General features: G+C 29.5%; 1 protein-coding gene across 1 annotated transcript; it reads right to left on the minus strand.

The window, feature by feature from the left end:
- Positions 1-20882: 20882 nt before the first annotated feature.
- On the minus strand, positions 20883-22740 carry LOC100265850 (oxoglutarate-dependent flavonoid 7-O-demethylase 1). Its single transcript, XM_003632933.3, has 4 exons — positions 22492-22740; positions 21949-22196; positions 21509-21833; positions 20883-21149 (listed from the first exon to the last, which is right to left on the minus strand). Exons 1-4 carry the CDS (start codon positions 22738-22740, stop codon positions 20883-20885), a joined length of 1089 nt encoding a protein of 362 aa, XP_003632981.3.
- Positions 22741-23068: the final 328 nt, after the last annotated feature.

A 23068-nucleotide genomic window follows, 5' to 3' on the forward strand; every position in this document is an offset into this window, starting at 1 on the left:
AGGTTTTGATAGCTCAAGGATTGGATGTACCAAATTTTGTGAAGGATGTACCAAATTTTATAAAGAATATACCAAATTTTGTAAATGATGTACTAAGTGGTCCAAAGTCCGTTTTGAAGTGGGAAACGACCTCCAATCACTTGTTAAGGTTGTTTAAAGGAATAAATGGACCGTGGAAAGGAAGATAGGTGTTCTGTTAGCTTAAGGATTCAAGGTATCAAATTTTTTTAAGGATTTACTGGTTCCAAAGTCTGTTTCAAAGTAGGGATCAACCTCCAATCATTTTTCGAAGATCCTTAAAAGGATGAACATACCATAGTTAATAAGATAGGGGTCTTGGTAGCTCAAGGATTGGATGTACCAATTTTTTTTAAGAATGTACCAAATTTTGTGAAAGATGTACCAAATTTTGTAAATGACGTGCCAAGGTTTCCAAAGTCCATTCCGAGGTGGGAAACGACCTCCAATAACTTCCCAAGGGTCTCCAAAGGAAGAAATGGACCATGGGAATAGAGATAGGTGTCCCGTTAGCTCAAAGATTGGATGTATCAAATTTTCTCAAAGATGTACCTAAGGTTCCAAAGTCCGTTTCGGAGTAGGGAACAACTTCCAATCACTTCCCAAATATCCCTAAAGGAATAAATGGACCATGGGTAATAAGATAGAGGTTTTGGTAGTTCAAGAATTGTATATACCAAATATTTTTAAGGATGTACCAAATTTATTGAATGATGTACCAAATTTTGTGAAGAATGTACCAAATTTTCTAAATGATGTATCCAATTTTGTAAATGATGTGCCAAGAGTGCCAAAGTTCATTTTGAGGTGGAGAATGAACTTCAATCACTACCTGAGGGTCCTCAAAGGATAATATGAACCATGAGAATATAGATAGGGGTCTTGATAGCCCGAGGATTGGATGTACCAAAATTTCTTAACAATGTACCAAATTTCTTTAAGGATGTACCTATGGTTCCAAAGTTCGTTTCAGAGTAGGGAACGACCTCTAATTACTTCCTAAAGATGCCTAAAGAAATAAACAAACTATGGGTAATAATATAAAGGTCTTGGTAGCTCATGGATTGGATATACCAAATTGTTTTAAGGATGTGCTAAATTTTATGAAATATATACCAAGTTTTGTAAAGGATGTACCAAATTGTCTTTAGGATGTACCTTGGGTTCCAATGTCCATTCCAGGGTGGGGAACAACCTCCAATTCCTTCTTGAGGGTCCCCAAAGGAATATATGAACCATGAGAATGGATATAGGGGTCTTGGTTCTTCTAAGAATGGATATAATTAGGCTTCCCAAGTTCTTTTTAGGGTGGGCAAGGACCTCTAATTTCTTATCGAGGGTCCTAAATGAATATATACACCATGATAAGTATGATAGTGTTTCTGATTCCCCTAAGCATGAATTTACCTATTTCTTTTAAGAATGTACCTATTTTTTATGAAATTAATATAAAAGGTTACATACATTTTTTTTATGAAAAATATATTTTCTTTTATATTTTATTTTAATTAAAAATTAAAGATTTTAACAAAAAAAAAAAGTTAGATCCACAATCAAGTTAAAATCATAAGAAAAATGATAAAAGCACCATCACTTATTGTGATTTTGATATGATAAATTTAAAATGAAAAGTAAAAAAAAAAATAATGTAAATAATAAAATAGTATTATAAGATATTTTTACTTTTACATGTGATAGAATTTACAAAATAAATAAATCTTTTGTTTAGTATTAATATAAAAAAATCTTATATCATAAACTTCTAAATAATAAAATAGAAATTTTAAATTTAAACCTTAATTTATAAAATGTATTATTATAATTAATATTTAAAATCATAGAATATATTATTTGTGGGATAATATTTTCATTGTCTATTATATATTTTGTTTTTATTTAATTTTTTATATTAACTATTTATTATATATTATCATTTTAAGTTTAATATGTCAAAAAAATAATTAAAATCAATAAATATGGAGAAATTAGAGAGTAAAAAAAATTAAAATTAAAGAAGTTTTATGAGAAAATGCATGAGCATATTAAAAAGAATATAAAGGAAAAAAATAATAAAAACTATAATAGGTGATAATGGATTATGGTGGCAGAAGAGGAAAAAAAAAAAGAAAAAAAAAAAGAAAAAAGTGGAAACGTGGCAAGTGGTAAGGGAGATATATTGATGTGATAGAAATAATAAAAATAATGACACATGTATTTGTCAACAGATAATATTAAATTGGTGTGTACTTTGCCCTTTACTTTTGAGGGTAATTATGAAACAAATTTAAAAGCACTATTGGAGTGAAATAATATTTTTCCCCATTTTACACTAAAATTTAAAAAGAAAAAATATAGTTCTAAAATCTCATACTTTTTTGTAGTTGGTGTATGATTACGTGATTTCCCCTATTTTTATTAAATTCTATTAAAAATGATTTATTATTTAAATTCTTTTCAATAAAGGTATATGATTTATTCAATTTTTTTTTTTATCAAAGTAAGATGTTTTCAATAATGGTATATGATTTTTTTTTTTTATCAAAGTAAGAACATTTAGGCTACTCTTGTAACAATTTATTAGTTAACTTGGGAGATATCACTCCATTAATAATTTAAGGATCATTCAATAAGAAAAATAATAATTAATCCCAAAGGATAAAATATGATATTTGTCACATCCATGACAAGAAAAATGTGAGAAGATAAGAAAGAAGACAAGTGTGTGACATTCAATTCAAAGAATTGTTTAGTCCAATTGAAGCCATTGAGTTCTCTATCACACTTGTCATGTCTACCTATACTCTGAACCCTCCAATTTTAAATCTTAATTAGGTTGGCTGGCTTAATGCATGACCTGACATTTGGTGCCCTTGGGATGCATAAATATATAAAATAAGAAAATCATGATAAAATAAGGGAGCAGATGAGTGACATTCAATCCATAATAACTCTTTAAGCCAGCTAAACTGATCAAAACCCTTACGTTAGCTGGCTTTATGCATGATGGTCATTAATTTGGTCCCCCTTGATGCGTTGACTTGATTTATCATGATAATAAAAACTAGCTCTCTCTTTTTATTTTTTTTTGAAATGTTTAAGAAAAAATGGAAAAGAAAAAGAAATAAATAAGAAAAATAGAAGAAAAAAGGAAAATAAAGATCAAAATAACATCAGTTAATAAATTAGATTTAAAATTAATAAAATTATTTTTTTACTAGGTTTTCAAACTTATTTTACTTATTTTTTATTTAATGATTAAATAATTTAAACATATATGAATTTGTGAATAATTTAATTATAGTTATATTTTTATATTTTAATACTAAATTAAATATGGAAAAATTATTATTTCTATATGCTGATTTGTTGAGCTCAAACCAACAAGTCAAGGCAAGCCAGATCCTGGACCATTTTGTGTAATTGTCATCCCATTTTCATCACTTGACGAGCCACTTATTTGGGATATTCATAAAAGGTTTATAGGCATATAATTTAGAACAGCTTGTTTGAATAGAAGTTGGATGAAAGTTTGTCTAAAATGTTTTTTGAGTGCCAGAAACTAGTGGAGGGAAAGCACTCAAGTCATGATAGTATATATATAGGCTGTTTCCGTTTTGTTCATATGGAAAAGAACATCCGTAATTAAGCCTTTTATGTGTCTATTAATATTGAATTAAAATAATTAAGTTTATTATTATTATGTCTCGAATTTTTTGAAAATGAAAACTTAAAACTATTAACAACTGAAGTGACCATATAAGTTTTTTTTTTTTACTTAAATTTTAAAGTAATATGACATTGAATATCTAATAAACATGAAGGACCGTGAATGAATACAAAATTGATTAGATTAAAAGGGAATATTAAGTTCCTATAGGTTTATAATTTTTTTTTTAAAAAAAAAAACAAAATTATTTTTGAGAAACAATTCTTACTTTCGTGTTTTCTTGAAAATGTATTTGATTATTATTGAATTACACTTTTAATTGTTTGCCACATTTAAGAGAAACACTGGTGGTCAACCTATAAAAGAAGGTGCATCCATTAAGAATATTATATAGTACAAAGTGAGAATAAAATTTTTTAAATGTTAAAAAGATTAAAAACACTTTTTAAAATTAGCACTAAATGCACTCTTAAAATCTGTTTGGTAATGATTTCAATAAACACTTCTAACTTTTTTAGTACTTAAAAATTTTTATTTTTCAAGTATTAGGAGGGATATAAACGCTTTCTAAAATCACTATCAAATAGACTTTAAATATTTAATTTCTTTAAATGATTCTAGAAGAGTAAAACATAATCACATACACTCTAAAGTTGACCTTGATCCAAAAAAAACCCTACTGTTAAATATTTTAGTTAAAAAAATATAGACATTAAAACGACGACAATTGGTTTTATAAATTATAACTCACGGTTTTCAACTCAATGTTGGCGTTATAAGGTATCAGATTTGTCATCTTACATTACATCAATCTCATTTATGGAAATTTGTTATAAGGTTGTCTTGGTAGCCTACATGACTTTAGACGAAGGCTGTATATTTATGTTTATAGAGGGCGACATCACTACAAGAAAAAAGGGAATTAACGATGATTTTTAAGCATCAAGAAAAGTATAAGATGACGCTTCTAGAAAGCACTATCTTTGATTTATACTTTCAATGACACTTAAAGAAGTGTCATCTTTGAGTATTTTTTTGCTAAAATTATTTTGATAGAATTATCATTGTTGACACTCATACTGGGCATCATTTTTGGATTATTTTTCGATGACACTTTTAAAAACGTCATCCTTGGTTTATGTTAATAATGACACTTAATAGAAGCGTCATCTTTAAGCATTTTATTTTAATAATAATATTGCTATTATGTTTTAAAATAATGAATTTCCTATATGATTAAATAAAAGCAAAAGCAATTATAAATCATAAAATTAAATTGAATTGTATAAATTAAAATATCTCCAAATATTAATATTCAATGGCTTAGTTTGAATAATTAGTATAATTACTTCTATACAAATTATAAATTTGTTCATTAGATCAAAATATTTTAATGAGAATTTTTAAATCCAATATAAGAACAAACACCGGTGCAATAACTACAAAAAGAAACCATCATTAACAAAAACCTAGTTCAACCTCATAATGATTTAAATGATATCATCTTCATGATTTTCAACATCGCTTCATTGTAATAATTTCTCAATATCCTGTAAGCCAATTTCCTTTATAAGCTATAAATAAAAAAAATTTAAAACTTTTAATTTATACATATAACAACCAATATAATTGAAACAAAGAGGATATATGAATAAAAAACAATCCAACACGTTAATTAGCTTTTGTTCAAGTAAAGCAATAAAACAAACATACTAATATTCTTCTTATTGGGTCAAAGGTAAGAAGTTTTACTAGAGTAAATAAATTATTAGTGTTAAAAAATATTGCTACTAAGTAAGATAATTATCTCAATTATTAAGTGTACAACCACATGAATATGTTTTAGTTCCCTTAATTATTAAAAAGATCCATTTTAAAATGATTTATACTATGTTGATAGTGAAGACAAATAAATCTTCATTTACCTTGTCATTGGCATCATCCCCATCAAAGTCTTCTTCATTAGGCTCTTGCTTCAGAGAGGTTATCAATAACATTAGAGTAATATAAAGCAAAAGAGGTTAATTAAAAAAAATAAAAATAAACATTGATAGATTTACATTTTCACAAAATAGCTATATTCTAAGATGCCTTAAAAATTAAAAGAGACTGTTTATGTAGCTCACCCATGTAAAGTTATTCAATTCATGTTTAAAGAGAGGTGAATTAAAAAGAAAAAGAAAAAAAGATTGACATGTTTACCTTTATTCACAAGATAACTACATTCTAAAATTCCTTAAATATGCCTAAAAATTAAAAATTAACAAAGATTGTTTATGTAGCTTACTCATGCAAAGTTATTCAATTCATGTTCACACATGCAAATAGGTTTCAACATGCATTTATGTTCCACGACCTATCCCATGATTGCATTTATGCATTTATGTTCAACATGCAAATAGGTAATACACTAATTTGCCATCAATTTTGAATTTAGGGATGTAGGCAATGGGGGCCCAATATCCCATGATTTCAAGACCTACCAATGTTATTGGCAGCCTTAAAAGGACGGAAGCTTAGGGTATGAAACAATATATAGGTGTTGAAGAGAGATAACGTTTTGGGGATCTAGGGAGGCTAGGGATTCTAGCTCATTTATCTGAAAATTAATCATAGGGGTATCTAGATTTCAAATTATATTAAAAGGGAAAAAACACTTAATTATTACCTTAATATAAAAATACACAAGCATTTCCACAATTACTAATGTTGCAAGTTAAAACTCGTGTGGCCTTTGACTTTCAGCTGCCTTACCATCACTATAATTTTTTCTAATAAATTTTCCAACTGAACTTGAATTTGAGAGTGCCTATTATCTTATTTGTTGTTTGTAAATTCCTAGCCCCATTCCCATGGTAGCTATGCGTGATTTATCTATAATTGTTTTGTGAATATTCCAATATACCTTTTACATATATCAAGAGTGTCATACTAACTTTCAACATAGATGAAACATCTACTTTAAAATGGAAACTAAAAGAATCTAATTGCCTTTCTCATTTCGAAACTCCAAGCTCATGGCTACCCACTTGTCCTTACCAATGGCCAGCATTATAATCCCCTTGGGGAATTAAGCTAACATCTGGAAAGGATAGATACACTTTGATCTTGCCATGGAGCAAGTAACTCATTTTTTTGGTGGTCATCTCTATGCTAAAAAATTGAAAAATTGAAAATCGAAATTTTTACTTCAAACCAAAAGGAAAGTAATTAATAATGATTATATACTTTACAACCATAATGAAATTGAAATTAAACTAAAGGAAATTAATGGCAAACTAGCAAGCACAAACCAAGCGGGTTAGGTGAAATCTCATCTACAAGTTTAGGAAATTCAATTCCGGTGAGTTTGAGAGATGAAGAGCATAACAGAAATGGTTTATCTAATGGAGTCTCAACAACTTAGGTTGTATTAGAAATTCCAAAGCATGTCAACTCTACTAGACTCAAGAAAATTACCTTCAAATTTAGTAAGAGCAAAGAGGTTTATAATAGTAAGTTATCTTTAGTACCTCCGTTTATGCCTTGTAGGGTTGATAATTCCCATTCATATATGGGATTTCCTAGTGAACTTGGACGAAACATTGCATCACCTGATATAGGAAAGAATATACATGTAAATACAAGTTGGAATCTGGAAACTAGAAATCTTCATTTTCGTGCTCCTAATATGGAGTTGAAAACGTCTAAAAATGTTGCTCCAAAAAGCTACCTTACAAATGTTAAAAAGTTATTATTATCAATTGGTATTCTTGATGGGGCTTTGGTAAAATATATTTCTACTTCACAAGAGGTAAATATTGGTTTGATACATTTTTATAGAATGTATTTAGGTTTATTTGCTTATTATTTAAGACTCTTATACTACATTTAATGTTTATCAAAAAGGGTTACATAGAGTTATAAAAGAAAGTGGATATTTGTGTGGTTGTTCAACATGCAATTTCTCCAAAATAAGTCATTCATATATAATTTGATTTGTTCTCATCATTGTAGTGTTTGGCACATATTCAGGTTTACTGAACAATATCATATTTAATTAGTTTCTTACTGCCTATAAGTTTGAGCAACATGCTGATGATAGAACTAGACACCTAAATAATCACATATACTTGGAAAATGGTAAGCCAATTTATAGTATCATTAATCAATAGCTTAAGACTGCCCTACTCAGTGAATTACATGAAGTGATAAAACCAATAGTTTTTAGATATATAAATGCAATCTACCGATAGAAAGAAGGCAACAAATAAAAATCAAAATTCATTGCTAGTATTGAAAAACTCACAATTTATCCTTATCACTTCATCCCTAAGCTTTTTTATGGCAACTTGAATTCCACGCCATGATGCAATGAGGTAGGTTCCCTGGTATATTACTTTGTCCAGTGAAATTACTAATTAATGGATGGAAATTAACTAAATAACTAAGGTATAGTGTTATGACATTTGGAATGTAAGTATCAACCCACTATAAGAATATTAAACTAATTTGTTTAAAATTTGAAGTGCATCACTTGCTAAAAGGAAATAATCTTAGCCACTGCAAGTTGTTTCCGTCCATCCTAGGTAAGAAGTTTGACTTACATGCATATTTCTAAGAAATTTAAATAATATAGATTTATAAAATGAAGTTAGTGATGCAATGAGATTAAATCCAGGAAAGCAATTGTCAATGACTTGTTGATTCCCTTAATTTCCAATTATTCAAAGAATGAAGAGTTAAAGTAGGATGGGAAAAGCCTTTTCTCTTTCTTCAAGTGAGAGGTGCACATTGTGGGAACTCATAGTAAGTCCATCAACATCATGGGCATTATTTTTGAACCTATTACTTTTATAGCAAAGTCAAGATCTCGAACTTGTAGGAGTCAATTAAGCAATAAATCAATAAGCTGAACTCCAATATTACTCTAAAGATACCAGAGAACATCATTTTAGTCACCAAATATTAAGGGTGTGACTTGGTTATACAAGGGCAAACCAAAGAAAGGTCTTGAATATTGGTTGAGAGTGAATCACATTGGGATTCATTCATACCAAAAACTAACCAACAGTAAACTTCTCTATTTATTTATAGGAATCAATGACAAACTTTGTTAATCCAATAACACAATTCTAATGTTTGTACTTTTAATTTCGGTTGGTTTGAATTGGACTCTATAATATAAGACTTTATACATAAGAAAATACAAATTTTTGAACAAGCTCTTGCCCTTCCATGTTTTTTGAGCTCTTCCCTTTTTGCTAATTTATTCTTTCAAAGAATAGAAAAAAAGAGTTGTACAATGAAAAGATGTCTCTACTCACAAGGATCCACACATTAATGTGATGAAACAATTGCTCACTAAAATAAATGACAAAAAAAAGAAGAAAAAAAACAAACAATTGCTTGAACTGAAATATCCCACAGTGCACTTCAAATTCCATTGACTACCATCATGATATCATGATTGACTAATGTGGTATATTAAACCATGTGACATATTATCTTCATTTTCCTTTTTTTTTTTTCTTTCTAAAAGTCAAACTAGGAATAGTGTTTGATCACTAGGGGAAAGAAAGTAAAATTTGAGTATTATGTTTCCTTTTTTAGAAATTTTCATCACTAAAAGATAAAAAAAAGATAAAATACAAATTCATATTAAACAAGTGATACTATTTTTTATTTGAACTAAAAAATTCACTATATTTATAAATAAAAATAAGTAATAGTTTATATAGTGCATTAACATCTAGTTTTTAGTTAAATAAGTGAAATTGCACATTTTATCTGAATTATTTTATTAAAAAAAACATAAAATGAGAGAAAAAATGAAATGAGCCTTATATTATAGATCTTTATTCCATCTGTGAAATTTAAGAAATTAAATTAATCTAAGATCTACAAGCACATATGAATACCACCAAGTCAAGATCATTCTCAAATTTTCCATTGATTTTCACAAGGCTATTATTATATTAGGCTAATTTTTATTTACTATATTCTAGTTAACATAATTCCTAATGGAGCAGCTTCTTTAAAAAAGAAAGTATGAAAATGTGTATAACCTTTTAATTAAAAGATATTAAATGGAAATTTTTAAAGTTAATATTAAATCAAATTAATCTCCATAAATAGAAAAATATTGTCTTGCTTTTCAAACACTATCCAATTTACCTTTCTAAGTTGATAAGATAGTCATGAATAACATTTAAATATTAAAATCATTGAATTTTTAAATGATAAAATTTGATTTTTGAATATTAAAATCATTGAGTTCTTTAAAAAATAAATAAATAAAAAATAAACTTTTTCAATTAATATTTATTAACTATCATTATACAAAAAAATTCCTAAAAACAAATATTAAGACTTCAACTGGTAGGATCTAAACTACCAAGTATTTATTACATTAAAATCATTGAATTTTTCCAATGATAAAATTTTGAAATTTGATTTTTGAATATTAAAATCATTGAGTTCTTTAATTTTTTTTTTTTTTAAAAAGAGTTAATTAATATTCTTTAACTATCACCATGCAAAAAAATTCCCAAAAATATATATTAAGACTTCAGAGTGTAAGCTACCAGGCATTTGATATAAATAAAAAAACCAACTTAGAGACAGGGGTTCTACCATTCAACTTTGCCTCTCCCAATAAGACAATACAAAAAAAATAGAAAATGAAAAAAAGGGATAAATATGAGTTCAATTAGCAAATAAAAGATAATGCAAATTAAAACATATAAAAACTTGTAAGTTGATGTCTCAAAGGCTTAGAGGACTGTCAAAATCCAAAATTAAAGGAATCTATTTAAGTTAAATTGTAAACAAGAAGGTAATCCAAAACATGTCACTATCACCTGCCACATTTTTTTTTTTTTTGGAATACAACTAGTTTAGTCACAAAAATGGGATTCCATAGTTTTCAAGTCACAACCTTGAAAGTTAACCACCCAACATAGATCAAGACAACCCCCACGCAGTCAACTAGAAGCTGAGACCAAAGCCTTATTGAAAGGCATAACACCAAAGCCCTACAAGAAGCCAAGACACCTAAAGCTTTCCTAGGATTGGATAAAACCGGTGTGCCCGACTTTTCTACAATTGGGAAATCTTCAATGATGGATTGTTCAAAGGGTTAGGGTTCAAGAGTGGGGCTCTTGCTTTCTCACATCCCTCTAACCCTCTTCTCAATCAACCGTAGAAAACCAATAAATCATATATAACCAAAAAAAATTGTATCAACCAATTCAAGATTTAAGATAAAAAAAAATTTCTATCTGATTTGCGTCTCTTTTCTCCCATTTCTGGGTAACCAAACAAACCAATAAGAAAAGAAATGAGAGTACCTTCATTGTGTTGGTAACATTTTCTCATCGATTGGTTGTTGTTGCTAGCCGGCAACGTGGGTGATTGCCCTGGGTTAGGGCTTTAAGTGTTTGGAATATGAGTTAATGTGTTTAGATGGGAAAAAAGAATGAAATATATATCAGTAACTTCAATGACACTTGATAAAAGTGCCAATGTTGTTCTCCATTTCAATGACACTTATAAAAGTTTACTCTCCACTTCCTACCTTGATGCTTCTTAAAGGTGTCATATTAAAAGCGTCATTGAATCAATATATGTATCACAGAAGCGCCAAGGTTGACCCAATTCCTTGACATTTTTTTGAAGTGCCAAGGAATCAAGCATCATAACTTGCATTTTTTCTACTAGTACATACCCTTTTTCAAAAGGCTAGTTTACATGTGACTGAACCTTTTGCAAATTAGATCTGGCAAGAGGGTTGATTTGTAGATTGAGTTATACTACTGATTCCAACTACTTGGGGAAGATTTTGCCCATCCAATTTAAATCTTCCAAGAGAACCATATGCCCTTCCAAATCAAGTATGTTGATTCCTTCGGGGCTAAGACACCATTACATATACTCCAATGTTGACCCGAAAAACCCGTTAAATATTTTAGTTAACAAATGGTGGTTATTAAAACAATGAAAAATGGGACCGTGCCGACAATTGCTTCCATACTTTTAAATTATAACTTATAGTCTTCACCATCAGATTTTCCGTCTTAATCACTTATAAATTTCGACCCTCACTAGTGGAAATTTCATATATAGTTATTTTATTAAGTTTTATATGGTATTTGATAAAGGCTATACATATTTATAGAGAGAAACATACCTTTTCCAAAAGGCTAGCTTTTGGACATTTTCGCAAAATTATGCCACAACATTCATTTATGTATTGAGTTCTATTCCAACTGCTTGAGGAAGGACCCTATAAAGTTGTTTGCCAAGTGTTTTTTGAAATTAATTTTTAAAAATTGTTTTTGAAAGCTTAAAATGTTCTTAATCTACTTTTTTATATTTTTATTTTTAATTTATTTTTAAATATCTTTTGTTTTGTAGTGATTTATTTATTTTTTATTGTTGAATATATTTTCCTATTTATATCTTCCTTTCATTTCAAAATAAGATTTTATACTTTGCATTATTAATTTTGAAATCCAATTGAATTAGTAGTGGGACAATGCTTCTGTCAGTTGGATTTCAGTTAATTAGAACGGTTGGAAATTCTCTCTTCCAAGGGAAGCTTGTAAAATTCTCCAATCTCATATTTTAGATTCTCCAGAAGTGAAGAGCAGACCATGGTTCATCAAGTGTGCATAACACACGTTTTATTTTAAATGTTATTATGATTTTTTTTTATTTTTTTTTACCATAACCATGTATGCCTTGGCGTAACTGAAATATAAAACATCCATTTGCCTGAACTTTAAGTCTACTCGATTCAAAAATATAATTAACATGATATGGGCCAAATTATTTCAAAATAATTTTTTCCCTTTTCACTATCTATATATATATATCCAAAATTCAATTTGTACTCACACGTTCTATTACAACAAGACAAACTCTTCTTTGTTCATTTATCACATAAGTAATATCATTATTGTTCTTTTTATATATGTGGATGACATTCTTGTTGATGGTAACAATTAATGATCCCTTTATTATAGATTTAATTACCCAATTTAGTTGTCGGGAGTTTGCAATAAAGAACATCAATTCACTATATTATTTCTCGGGTGTGGAGCTTTGATTTTTCTCAGGTGGCATTTTCCTTTCTCAAACAAAATAAATTCAAGACCTTCTCACTAGAACGAAGATGCTTAATAGTTCCCCCATAGTCACACCAATGTTCCTCCAAAAGAAGGAAACTTCTATTGATGTCAATTTTATTGATACCATTGATTATCATAGTATTGTTGGTGTCTTGCAATATTTAACCTTTACAAAATTTGACATTATGTCAACTGTAAATCGGGTATGTCAACATTTCAATAATCCTACGTCGGTTTATTTATAGGCAATGAAGTGAATCCTTTGGTATCTAAAGGGCACTCAATATTTTGGATTACACTATCTTTCATAAAGTCCTTCATTATATGCCTTTAGTGATGGTAATTGAATTGGATGTTCAATTACAAGAAGAAGCACCATGGGTTTTTGTGTCTTCTTTAGGGCAAATTGTATTTTATGGTGTTCAAAGAAGCAATCGACAATTGCTTGTTCTAGTTTTGAGGCAGAACATTGGTCCATGGTATCTATAATCGTTGAAATTACTTGGTTAACATTCTTGCTACAAGACATTGGCACGACACTACTCACCCCCCTTAGTTGTTCTGTGATAAGCGTATTCCATATATCCATCAACCTAATGTTCTATGCTTGATCTAAACATATCAAGATTGACTACCATTTTGTTCATGAGAAAGTTGTTATGGGTACTCTTGTCACCCAATACATTTTTTCATCCTCTCAACCCACATGTTGATACCTCACAAAACCTTTGATGACATTCTCTTTCTTTTAAGATAAGCCGGGAGCCAACTTCCATTCCCTCTTCAACTTGAGGGGGGTGGTAAGGGAGATTCTTCTGTTAAAGAAGACAAGGAAAGTTGTCTTTGCTTATTGCAATACTAAGGAAGGTTGTCAAAGGTTAATCACACAACTGTTATAGAACAACCATATTCCTATTTAATTATATTAAATTTCCATACATGTACCCTCCTGCTATGTAGATTTCCAACTAAGCTTCAGCCATGTACATCTATATAAAACATTACTTGTCTCCTTGTAAAAACCAAAAATCAATAGATTAAAAAGGTTCCCTTACATGAGTTTATTAACCGTCCTAAGGTGAGCATTTATAAAGAAAATATACTTAAAGGGAGGAAAAATAAAAAATAAAATAAAAAGAAAACACACTAACTAATATTATCAAACCATTGTTATTTACATTATAACCTTTAAATCACTCCAAAATACTTCTATAATTAAGCATATGTTAATTAATATTAATTACTACCCATCTTTGATACATTTACAATTTGGGTGTGTATTGATGTAGAAATCGTAAACCTCCACTAAAGAATGCTTTCCACGATTGTAAGGTAATATTTGGTATGCGACAATGAGAAGTAAGAAAGGACATCTCATTCCTTTTTTTATTTATTAAAAAAAATAATGTATTCATTTTGTTAAAAATAAATAATAATAATTCAAAACCAACAATTGCTAATACTATTTTATTTTAAATAAATTTAAAAACAAATAAATTTTAGTCTTCTAAGATATAAATGAACCAAATTTCTCATTGCATGCATACTAATTGATTGAAATTAATTACTTAAAAAAACTTGTATTTAGTTAATTAAAAGAAAAAGACCATTATTTATTAGATCCAATTTCTACACCAATAGTAAAAATAAAGAATTTTATAATAATTATTACATGATCATCATGTAGGTACTTTGTCCAATTAAGTGATTCATTCTTTAAAAGCGAGAAATGAGATTTTTCATACTAAGTGAGACGGATTTACTTTTCTATTCCAATTCTTAATACATAGAAATGAAATAAATGAAAATGACTCATTAATTTCATTTCAATAGAATGACATAATCATGCCCATGGTAGAAATGTAAAACTTACTTGTCACATCAATAATAAGAAAATTAAATGTGTGAGATTCAAGCCAAAACCTAAGTAGCTAGCCAAATTGAAGTCATTAATATCTTTATCATACTTGTCGTGTCCATGTATAACTTTCAACCCTTTCATTCTATATGTTAATTATGTTAGCTAGCTTTATGCATCATAGATCATTTGGTTCCCTTAAAATGCATTGACTTCAACGGCCCACTTCATTTTCATGATAATGAAAACCAAAGAAATTCCTAAATTAATTGATTTCTTGTATAATTTCTTAACAAATTATGTCAATTTGGCTACCATTTGATCAGTTAGACCCATTATTTACAAGCACTTAAATAAGGTTACCCATTTGCTATGTACATCATATACCAGCAGGTCAAGATAAACCAGAATATTTTGCACCATTTTGTCAAATGGTTATCCCATTTTCATCACTTGATTAAAAAGAGACTTATTTGGAATTTTGATAATAGCGCCATAAGGTTATATTTTTATAGTAATAGAGGTTGAAATAAGGCAAATACATTGATCTAGTTGGTGAGAGGTTGGACTAAATTGTCCTTTAAAGGTCTGATGCTAGTGGAGGAAAAGCACTTCTGACAGATGCAAGTGTGTAGATGTTGAAATAAATCTCGGTTTATGATTGATAACATATATTGCATTTAATAAAGGCAAATACACATTTTAAGCTTGATTTCACTATTAAATATATTTTTCTTTTAGTTAATTATATGTTATCTTGTGTATACTCGGTTTTTCATATTTTTCATTACTTGTTAATGTTTATAACTATTTCCATTCATAAAGATAATCTTAGAAACTTTTTGAGATATCTCGAATGTAAGGATGGTATATGAATGAAATCGAGGGATCAAAGTCACATGAAGATAAATAATGTTGTCCTATTTTGATCAATAAAAAGTTTTAGGTTGGTTGAAAAGGTTAGAAATATCCCAGTAAGTTCATTTCAAAGGTTTCCTAGACTGTTTGTTTGTCTATAATTAAAGATTATTAAAATTAGTAGTTAACTTAGAGAATAAAGATAGATTTTTTCTTGTTTTTTTGTGGAGTTTTTTTATCTTGTTTATAAGATGATTGATTTAGGAGAACTATTAACGGGTATGTAGGTCAGGTTCAAGTATTATCTTACCTTACTCCACCTATCTTGATTATAAATATAATTTAATTAAATTATTTTTTTATTTTTCCATTTTTAATACAAATAAAAGAAGATTTATTTATTAATAAATTACAAATTGTATTTTATTTATAAGTTATATTTTTTTTAAATATAATTTACATTTAAAAAATTAAAAAAAATGAAAAATATAGTGTAGTGGGCATGGAAAATTCCCTTTCATGTTTGCCCCTAAGTTATACCCTTTAGATTTATATATATATATATTATAACTTTTGGATAAAGATCAAAATGACCATAAATAATCATGATAAGTTGGAATAAGAATGACCTCCAGAAGCTACTCCTGTTATCATACCATAGAAGAAAAACATCTATATATTCATGTGTTGATTTATATAAAAGGACAAAAATGATACCTACATAATCCATTTATCCTTTATTTAATTAAATTTATATGTCTGACATATTAAAAAGAGCTTGATCTAGGAAAATAAGACTAAACATAAAATAAGAGAAATGCAAAATGATATTTTTGAAATATATAGCATCGGTATCCTTCATGATTTGTAAATATTATCAAACACTCATTTTATAAAACCATATTTTGCATTTACAAAAGGCAAATCCCATGATTTAAGCTTGATTTCACTATTAAATATATTTTTCATCTTGTTAATTATATGTTATCTTGTGTATACTCAGATTTTTCATATTTTTCATTACTTGTTAATGTTTATAACTATTTCCACTGACAAAGATAAACTTGGAAACCTTTTGGGATATCTTGAATACAAGGGTGGGGTATGAATGAAGTGGAGGGATTAAAGTCACTTGAAGATGAATAATGTTGTCCTATTTTCAACAATAAAACATTTTAGTTTAGATGAGAAGGTTAGAAATGTCCAAATAAGTTCAATGTCAAGGATTATATTAGAGAAGAAAGATAGATTTATTTATTTTATTTTATTTTATTTTATTTTTTTATTTGTGTGTGTGTGTGTGTGGAGTTTTTTTTATCTTGTTTCTAAGATGATTAATTTAGGAGAACCATAAATGGAAATGAAGTGAATTTCAATTTTTTTTTTTTTTCCAAATTCGAGTTGGGTTTAGTTATTATCTTACCTCACTCCACCTATCTTATTATAAATATAATTAAATAAAAATAATCTAATTTAATTATTTTTATTTTTCTATTTTTAATACAATTAATAAAATAATATTTATTTATTAATAAATTATAAATTGTATTTTATTAATAAGTTTTATTTATTTTAAATATAATTTACATTTAAAAAAAATGAAAAATATAGTGTAGTGGGCATGGAAAATTCCCTTGCATGTTTGCCCCAAAGTTGCCCTTTTAGAATTTTTATTTATTTATTTATTTTTTTACTTTTGGATAGGGATAAAAATGATCATAAATAATCATGATAAGTTGGAATAAGAATGACGTCTCGAATCTACTCCTATTATCATATCATAGGAAAAAACATCTACATCTTCACGTACCGATTTATATAAGAGGACAAAAATGATACCTATATGATCTACTTATATATTATTTATTTAATCAAATTTATATATGTGTGGCATATTAATTAGAAAGAGCTTGATTGAGTAAAATAACATAACACTAAGCATAAAATAAGAGAAATATAAAATGATATTTTATATTATCGAACACTCATTTTATAAAACTATATATGGACAAGAAAGAGACACGTGTAGAAGTGTTTAATTGGCATGAAAAGGGTAGGTTTATTTCACTTCTTGTCCGCTTTGGATATGATCCATTGAAAGTTTGGGTCAGTTGTAGTCAGATGTTGAAATGAGTGCGTTTTTGAAAATCATTGTGCCTGGTCATCTTGCATTTTGTAATTAGCGATGCAAACAAGCACTATCTTAGAACCGTCCATTTTGCATCATCTGACAAATATGAAGTCATTTATGCCTAATCCCATGGTTTCGCCCTTAACGAGTCGCTTATATGGACTAGGGTGCTCAAAACTTTAGCACTATCTTAGAACGGTTGCTTATTATTTTTCTAAAAGTGAAGCTGGATGAACGAAATGTGTATGGATAAAAGACAAGGGTTTTTGAGGTAGGAAGGCTGAAGATTCTGAGTAAAAAGAAGGGTTTGATGGGAAGTTATCGACTTCAGGAAGATGCATCTATTGACGACAATTGAAGGGTGAGGTGAATGGGGAATAAAGTGGGTGAGGATTTTTTCTTTTTCTTTTTCATTTTATGGATTAGGGTGAAATTTACTTCTTTTGCATTTTATGTTTGGTTTGGGATGTCAATTTTGAAACTCATCTAATTCCATTTCTTTTATTGGCTTCAATGTATGATGCAAAAGGGAGGTTGGGAATTGCTTCAAATGGGAAACAATATGCAAATGAACATGATATTTGGGAATTCATATTGGTTTTTATTAGTTTGTGATGTTGATTAGGGTTCAAGGAGAGATTAGGTTAAGAGTAGGAAGAATGTATAAAAGGACATTTTAGAGGGAAAATCTAATTAAGTTTGGGGATGTTGACTAGATTATGGGGAGAAATGAGATTAAGAAATAAAAAGAAGAATTTAAAAGAGAAAAGATATTTGAAACAACTTCATTCTATCATGGTATAAGAAAGGGTAAAAATATCACTTTATAATTTTATTTAATTACAATTAGGAGAAAAAGTTTGACAAAGAGGTTAATATAATATTTTGGAATAGAGGTAAATTTTGTAGCTTAATATTTAGATGTGTCTAATAGTTTAAAACAAAGCAAAAATTTGTGTAATATAATGAAATTTGAGGAAGATCATCTCCGATATAGAAAAGAAAAAAATTATCCGTGATCAAAATAATTTAATAATAGAAAATGTAGGACTAAATTAAGACTTGTTCATTTAGATTGGAAATTGGATATCCAATTTCATTGGTGGAAGATATTGAATTCATTTCTACCACCTTACCATGGTTTAGTAGTCAAATTCTAACAAGTAAAATAAGTTTTAATGAAATAGGATCTATTTGAAAATTATTCCGAAAAATATTTTTTTTGCTTTTTAAAATGAAAAATATTTTTTTAGCTTAAAAAGCATATATATTGGTTAATTTTTGAGAATTTAATATATTGATTTTTGAGAACAAATTTGAGTGTTTTTTTTAAATATATATATATATATATATTCTAAAAAATTGAACATATTAATTATATATCGACAACAACCTTTTCATTTAATACAGGTGCATAGTAATTTCATAAAGAATAAATTGAGAAAATTATTTTTTATATCTAAGTTTTAAAGTAAAACTTGTTCTTAAAAATAATTGATAATATTTAAAAACTACATTTAAAACTTTTTTTTTATTATTATTAATGTTGTCAAACCCTTGTATGAAATCAAAGTTTGGTTAATCTTGATTTTGATCATAACAAAACAAGGTTTAAAACTAATGATTATATTTTAAGTGTGATTAGGCAAGATGATTTCCAAAGTAGCAATCACAAAGACAAATCAAGCCAATGAGAAATCATGAAGAAGAAGACCACCTCAAAGAGAAGTGTTTTTCAAAGATCCAAACTTCATAAGATCTCTTTGTAAGGTTGTTGGTGCACTAGGATTTTCATGCATTACATTCTTTACTTATGCACCAAAATCATCCAAGAGTTATTTTGTTTTAAATATTTTAAAAATTGGATGATTTCATGTTTTCAACTAAAACCTTGTGTTAAATATTTTTCAAACTTGTTTTAAAAGGTTTTAAGTTGAAAAAGTTGGGTGTTGAACCGGTTCAATCAATTGAGGAACCGGTTGAGCGGTTGTGCTCGTCCGGTCGAGGGAGGCCAAAACATTTCTCTCTCTCCCAGTGGCCTTCTCTTCCCGGTCGAGATGATTCTCTTCCTGATCGAGGTCTGGTTGAGGCCCAACGGTCACCTGTCAAGTATTAAATGCTAACGGCTAGTCAATCGGTCGACCCCTAACTTGACCAGTCGAACCCCCAAACGGCTAGTTTGACTTTTTCTCTTCTATAAAAAGGCTCCAATCTTCATTGTTTAAAGATTTTAACCTTTCCAAACCTTTCTTGATTATATTTGAGCCTTGGAAGAGTGTTTTTGAGTACACCATCGTTCTAAAACTTGCATATCTTTAATGCACCATTCAATCCTAGTTTTCTTGTATCATTTGAGCTTAAAGTTTTTGTGTTAGGATTTTTGTGAGATCATTTATTTGTAAACCTTTGATAAAAAGTTTTTCAAGAGTGGGATATCTCTTGAGAAGTGTAAAGGGTGCTTGGAGCCAAAAGTCCAAAAGGGTGAATTGAAACCATAATCCAATTGTATTGCTTGAAGGTTTGGTTTGGAAGCCTTGAATTAGTGGAATCTCAAGCTTGGGATTGAAGCTAGAGGAGAGTGAATGTAGGCCGGGTTGCGTCGAACCACTATAAACTCTTGTATTTACATTATCTCTTCCCTACTCTTTAATTTATATGCAATTGTCTTTATATTGCTTATTATATACTTGCATATAATTGTCTCTTACATTCATATAGTTTAAATTTGTAAAAAGAGATCATCACCCTATTCACCCCCCCTCTAGGGTGATTACCATAGGTTGGATTAACCTAATTTTCCTAAAACCTTCTTTATTATTATTAGCTTCTTTAAATATTTAAGTTATTAAAATGAACTAGCAATGGTGCTGTCAAGTAAACACAATCACGACAAATTTTTTAAAAATAACTGATAATATTTAAAAGCTCTATTTAAAAACTTTTTTTTTTTTTTATTTGATGTTGCCAAACCCTTGTTTATTATTACTAGCAATGGTGGTGTCAAGGAAACACAAGCACGACAATTTTTTTTCTTCTTTATATAATTTATACAATCTTATTTATGTATAACATGGAAACAATATTACAACAACTCGCTACAGGGAATCCTTATTTTACAGAAATTATTTGACAAGTGTACGTAATAAGATAGTAATAGTACTACCGATCTCAAAGCTATAATCTTTCTAGGATCCATGCAACTGCCAACCATAGCATACCATAATTAAACTACAGATTTCATGTACTGTAATCTTCCTCATTTTTTATCTTCATATGCTCTAGATACGATTTTCCATCCAGCTTACGGGAGAAGAAATCTTTGAAGTATTTTTCCATGCCTACTTGTTTGAACAGTGGCGGATTTTGAGGATTTATCAGGCTGGGTGCAGGTTTAATCTGAGCTGAGAATTTGGGATTGAAGAACATGGCAATGGAGATCCTCTCTTTTGCTGCATTTACTGTTGCCCGGTGCTCTATGCTGGTGTATACCCCGTTGCTCAGAATCTGCAAAATAGGAAGACACGGCAGTTGGTAAAAAAGGGGGCATTTTTCCTCAAGTACTAGTCATTATTCGGTGTTGTGTGTGTGTTCTATTCTTTTTCTACCCCTGTATTGTACTTTAGGTTTGAATGAATATTAAAGAGAAACACATGCCAGTGCCTGTAATCTCAAAGTGACTGCTCCATTATTGCATAAAACCATGAGGCGTGGGGCTGCAAATGATATTTAATTAAAACACAAAAGATTTAAGTTTGAAAATGGTAGCTAGGGTTTCGAAAATATAGAGCGGATTCCATTTAACATCTTCTATTTTATTTTATTTTATTTTATTTTGAAAGAGAGAAAGGAGTCTGTGGGGAAACCTCGAGAACGTCCCCTACATTCACAACAAGAGCATCTGGAAGGAAGCTCACAGGAATCCAAACCCCATCCTTTTTAATTTGGAGACCATCCACTCCATTAATTTGGAGAAGGATGGTGATGCCGGTTGCATCAGAGTGAGGCGTAAGCCCCATAACCAGCTCTGGTTGTGGGCAGGGAGGATAGTAAGTCATCCTCACTGATTGCATCCCATCGTCAAACAACTCTTCCATCTCTCGTTTCTCCAACTTTAGAGCTTTGGCCATAAACCCTAGAAGCATCATCGCTAGTTTCTGCAACTCCGCTAAGTAACATTCCAAGCTATCCCTGCAGTTAAAGAAGAAAACATATATAAAGCTATAAGAAGAAGAAGAAGAAGAAGAAGAAGAAGAAGAAGAAGAAGAAGAAGAAGAAGACGAAGAAGATGATGATGAGAGAGAACCTTAGCGATGAAGGGAGTTCTGGTAATAGATACGGCTTCCTTGTATGTATAGGGTTGGTTATCATATAAAACCTATCAGCCCAGTCAAGTTTTTGTTCTTCTGACCGGATTGGAAGATGCCCGTACCCTTCAACATCACCGGGCCTCATCTTGTATTTCATTCTCTCTTCCAAAGGAAGTTTGTAAAATTCTCCGATCTCTGATTTCAGTTTCTCCACAAGTGAAGAGTTGACTCCATGGTTCACCAACTACGCATCCATGAACACACATGTTAGTTTCTGTATTGTTATTTGTTATTATTTTTTTCATATTGGATTTGGTTTAATATCTATATATATGTCATGCAAGGTGCAAACGGATTACAAGGGTCTACTTTATACAAAATTGCAAGGGATATAATATGAGCCAAATCATTCATTTCTGAGTAATTTTGTCAGTCGCCCCACATGGTCCTCTTCATTTGCCTGGACACAACAAAACAGCCCCTAAAGTTCAAGTGCAATACAGAAAAAATGGTTAGAGATTATGGATGTTGAGAGAAACCTGAAAGAAACCCCATTCTTTGCATGTTGAGTTCAACTTCTCCAGCTCAGAACCTGCGGTTTCACTCATAATTACATGTTTCATGTCAATGGTGGGGAGTAGTGGCAGGGGAGTGCTGGCTGAGAGAATTGGAGGCTGCGGATTATCCAGGATAAATGGCTGTGGGACTGCAGGGATGGGCTCTTTGATGAGCTCCTGAACACTTTGAATAGGAGCAGCACGAAAGCTTGAAGATTGTATTGATGCCATTGCTAATTGACCTAATTTCAGTGACCTATTGAGCCATCTTAAGGTGGGTATTTATAATGCAAATATACTTGAGGAAGAGGAAAAAGAAAAAAAAAAAAAAAAGAACAGCAAAAGCAACAGTAACTGAACCGTGTCAAACCATTGTTACTCACGTTCCACCCCAGAATATTTCTAGAAGTACAAGGTGGTGTTTGAATACATGTATATTTTGTACTTCCAATGAAACATTCTTTCTATGCCCATCTATGATCCATGAAGACGGTTCGGTGCTCAAGATTTTTTTTTTTCCATGACTGTGAAACAGCTCTTGTTGGAGCTTTTCTTAAAT

The sequence above is a fragment of the Vitis vinifera genome, chromosome 10 (genome assembly GCF_030704535.1).
Source record: "Vitis vinifera cultivar Pinot Noir 40024 chromosome 10, ASM3070453v1".
NCBI lineage: Eukaryota > Viridiplantae > Streptophyta > Magnoliopsida > Vitales > Vitaceae > Vitis > Vitis vinifera.